Below are 4,125 nucleotides of genomic sequence, written 5' to 3'. Positions count from 1 at the left end.
AATCTTGAAAAATTTTAGATTTTGAGGTGGAAGTAAACAAGGCCTAAACAAATTATTTAAGATATCATGATCATGCATGACCTATAAGCAAAGAGATTTTGTGAGCTGTACACTGATAAGTTTTCAGATTCAGATACTCTCAACGCTGGTTGTGAAATTCCTAGCAAAAAGAGAACCAAAAAAAAAGTGATGGATTGTGACGAATCAGAATCATATGCTTCCCGTCTGCCACTGGCAGTAAGTAGGACCCACTTGACATATTAAGAAAATACTCTAGAAAGCAGAAAATAATAAAGAAATATTTTTTTAAAACAAAAAGCGTCGCTCTATTTCTCCAAATCTCATCGTCTTCGCTTACTACAGGGGAGCGTCCGGCCGTCCGCGTCTCGCAGACCGCCGCCGATCTCGTTTCTCCTGCCGCTCTTGGTCGTACTGCTTCGAACCCTAGCCGCTGGAGAATCAGATCAGAAAGGGACTTGGCGGTGGAGCATAAAATCGGAGCCTCGCCCACAGTGGTGCTACTGCTGGGCATCAAATCGGAAGTGGGCAGCCCAGCGCCCGGGCATGGCGTGGGCGCGGTCGCCGGTCCGGTCGACACTCACACAGAAGCATGGCCCAACTCCGGTCTCCAGCAAGGTAAATGTCCCATTCCCAATCCAAATTCCAATCTTTGTTTCAACATTGAATTCCCAATCCATAAATCCTCATGTCACTTGCCATTTGACAAGTCTGATTATATATCTTTGTCAATTTTCGTATAGAACTATAGAATTGTACGGACCATGACATTAAAATGCTATATGAATATGAATGGTGAGGGCGAACTTAATTAGGTTCTTTTTACTATTTTTTTTTTGAAGTATACTGAAGATCTAAGCATGAAATTGAGATATGATCTAATATAAACTTATGCATTTATGAGCTTGTTTTGTTATCTACCAGTATTAGACCTGTTGTGGGTGGTATGTATTTGATCCTTGCAGGTGGTATACACACTTGGATAATGGCCTTAGGTGTGAATATTGACCAGCTCCGCCACTCCTCCATCTCTTATCTTGCAGGAATCCCACTAAGTATACTTCCACCATCAATTTTAGTGAAGAATTGATTGTCTCCAAGCTGTTCTGATTCACCATGCCACAGTCATCCGCAGAAAAAATGCCGTCAGTTTATCTGTACATCCCTAACATCATTGGTATGCTTCTAATGGTTGTCTGTTTACGTTCACTTACTGTTTCGATCTAACTGGAATTTCATTAATAATATATGCAAATGGAGCACATAGTTCCCCCATCAATGTAATTTGTTAATTTTACATGCGGAATTCAAGTTTTTACTTTTAGTTTGTGGATGAGTAACTTAATAAAGTTCAGATTTCAACTAAGAATAAAATTTATTAAATAATCTGCTTTTAGCATGTGTCTTAAAAATGCAAATCTATTGGACTCGACATTCAATAGTTGCTATCATGCAGGGTATTTCAGGATCATCATAAATTTCATTGCGTTTGCTGTTTGCTATTCCAACAGGCTCCTCTTTGCTATGCTGTACTTCTTCAGGTGATTGTCATAAACTTTTCTGCAGCCTATGTATGTTCACTCTAATATGCAAAGGTTGATCTATCTATCCTTGCAAAAATTTCAGTTTTGTCCTGGATGGCGTGGATGGTTGGTTTGCACGGAAGTTTAATCAAGGTAATGAATAAATATTGATTGAATTTCATGTTTTAAGAACTTTGAGAAGGTTATATATGCCGGTAAGTTCTGAAATTGTCTGATCAGTTTATCTTATTCTATCAATCAGCATCTACATTCGGAGCTGTGTTGGACATGGTTACAGATAGGTATTCTTTGAATAAATCATTGAACTCTGTATATGCAGGGTGAATACATTCTGCAGCCTGAATTAATTTCGTAGTTCACATTCCTTCTCTTCAGGGTTAGCACTGCTTGTTTGTTGGCCCTTCTCTCACAGTGTTACAGGTAATGAAGGCAAAACATTTTATATTGATTTTTCCTGAATCTTGATACCTAGTACAAATTCTAATTTCAAATATTTTTATAGACCTGGTTTAGTTTTCTTGATGCTGCTTGGGTTGGATATTACAAGCCACTGGTTTCAAATGTACAGGTTAACTTTTGCTACCACTTTGTTCAATTCCTGCTAGTTCCCATTTTGTTCTTTTCTAGTCAGTGTGTAATCCTGTTCTCAATGATAGCAGAAGATGGAACATAATAAATCTGAATAATTAGTTTTTCAAGAATAATCTGATGATTTCATGGTGCATATGTTGCATGATCGCTACACATGAATTTCTTATGTTAAGAATCTCTTCTTGTTTATTATTTGCTAGTTATCTAATGATATATTTTTTGTACTAGTTCTTTCCTGTCAGGTAAGACTAGCCACAAGGATGTAAAGAACACAGGCAATTGGCTTCTGAAATTATATTATGGGTATAGGCCATTTATGGCATTCTGTTGTGTTTCTTGTGAGGTATGTTCAGTTGTTCACTTATACTTTGCAATATGCTCAGACATTAAATTTGTGGGAGATCAACATTATAGTGATTAGTGAATTAAACAATATGCTAGCACTCAGCAAATCCAGCAATCTTTCATGCAATCCTTTATATTTCACCCTCTAACACATAATTCTTCAATTTCTCCAAATTTACAGGTTTTATATATTATCCTCTTTCTCTTTGCTGATGAGAAATCGACAAGCTTGCTTGGTGTAAGATGCCATCATTTCTATAGTTCCCTCCTTAATTGACCAGTGCAGTTACTTAACATGTGATGTTCCGGTATCATTTTAACAGACATGCAGAGGTGTCCTGAAGCAAGGTCCCCTCACTCTCTTGGTGTTTATTTCAACTCTAGTTGGTTGGGCAGTGAAACAAGTTACCAACATCATCCAGGTATTCACACTTGAATTTTCCTGCAGCTTAATTGCTATGTAAATGTGCATGAATTTAGTTGGCATCAAGGCATTATAAGAGTATATCTAATAGATCAAAAATGGGGAAAAGGGTTTCGATGCAGTATTTTGCATACAGCTTCTATCAACTAAAACTTAGGTCGGTACATGGTGCTAGAACAGCTGCATATTGTACACATGGTCCACAAAAGTGCAAGTGCATTGTATAATTCATCAAGTTTATTTTTTTACATCAATGTACTTTCCTGAGTACAGATGAAAACAGCTATGGATACGTGTGTCGAGTTTGATCCGAAGCGCAGCAAGTGAAGCTGGAAGGCCCGTTTTTGTTTTATATTTGACATATCCAAGGAAACACTCCATGTGAGGCATGTACACCAATGTTCATACATATAGCACCTGCTTCATTTTTGTGATGGCGCTGGTCTGTAGGACCAGACAGCAGCATGCTGGTGGCTCTCCCTCAAAAAAACAATATGCTGTGGGAAGAACAGCATAAAAAAACAGGAGATAAGTGTGTGTTCACGATCTTTGTTATCTTGACTAGAGTAGCCTTTTTGAGCATATCTGAACAATTTTCATGTCCCATTGAAATCCTACTCCACTCAAGGATGATTTTAGTATTGTAAACATTGCATGTACTTGAGTTGAAGACTTCCCCAGTTTTGTGTTAAACATTTTGAGTCAACACAGCGACTCCAGTGCCCGCTCTGTGCTAGCGGTCAGATGGTACCGGCACCCCACCGTGGTCTTTCCAGTATAGATGTCCATCGGGCCAGCCCGGCTCAGCACAACACGGGCCCGTGCCAGGCATGGCCCGATAGAGGTCGGGCCAGCACGACACGTCATGCCTCCCGGGCACTGTATGTGCTTCGTGCCTAGTCTTCAGAGGCACGACATGTCATGTTCCTTTTTTGGGCTGGGCCAGCCCGAGTAGCCCGCTTCATTCAGCGTGCTGGGCCAGCCTGTGACCTGCTTCGCCAGAGACATAGAGATAGGGAAAGGGAGGCAGCTCGCCAGCAGCGCTGACTGGTGAGCCATAGGGAGGCGGGGAGGTGGTAGTGGCCACCGGAGCGCTCTCCCCCGAGGCCCTCAATGTTGGATCCGGTGAAGAGAGCAAGTAGGTGGAGGGGATTTGGCGGGCCAAGCTCGGGGCGGCAGCCGGATGGAGCTTAGGCACGCTGC

At 40.9% G+C, this 4,125-nt stretch overlaps 1 protein-coding gene across 2 annotated transcripts; it reads left to right on the top strand.

The window, feature by feature from the left end:
• On the top strand, positions 323–3,628 carry LOC8073503 (probable CDP-diacylglycerol--inositol 3-phosphatidyltransferase 2). 2 transcript variants are annotated; one of them, XM_021462420.1, is made up of 11 exons: positions 323–636; positions 1,062–1,195; positions 1,475–1,559; positions 1,645–1,694; positions 1,804–1,843; positions 1,938–1,982; positions 2,065–2,130; positions 2,382–2,496; positions 2,680–2,736; positions 2,822–2,920; positions 3,196–3,628. In XM_021462420.1, exons 2-11 carry the CDS (start codon positions 1,135–1,137, stop codon positions 3,247–3,249), a joined length of 672 nt encoding a protein of 223 aa, XP_021318095.1. In that variant the 5' UTR covers positions 323–636; positions 1,062–1,134; the 3' UTR covers positions 3,250–3,628. The 2 variants fall into 2 exon arrangements, with proteins under 2 accessions (XP_021318095.1, XP_002447736.1); XM_002447691.2 differs by having other exon boundaries at positions 324–636; positions 984–1,195.

The sequence above is a fragment of the Sorghum bicolor genome, chromosome 6 (genome assembly GCF_000003195.3).
Source record: "Sorghum bicolor cultivar BTx623 chromosome 6, Sorghum_bicolor_NCBIv3, whole genome shotgun sequence".
Classification (NCBI taxonomy): Eukaryota; Viridiplantae; Streptophyta; class Magnoliopsida; order Poales; family Poaceae; genus Sorghum; species Sorghum bicolor.
The sequence above is the reverse complement of the archived record's forward strand: the minus strand, read 5'-3'. Positions and strand labels throughout refer to the sequence as shown.

Excerpts from the sequence above, each read along its gene's own strand:
- LOC8073503 (XM_021462420.1), top strand. The coding sequence starts at position 1,135 with ATGCCACAGTCATCCGCAGAAAAAATGCCGTCAGTTTATCTGTACATC. Across the intron at positions 1,560-1,644 it reads GCTATGCTGTACTTCTTCAG|TTTTGTCCTGGATGGCGTGG; the intron begins GTGATTGTCATA and ends CAAAAATTTCAG. Across the intron at positions 2,131-2,381 it reads CACTGGTTTCAAATGTACAG|TTCTTTCCTGTCAGGTAAGA; the intron begins GTTAACTTTTGC and ends TTTTTGTACTAG.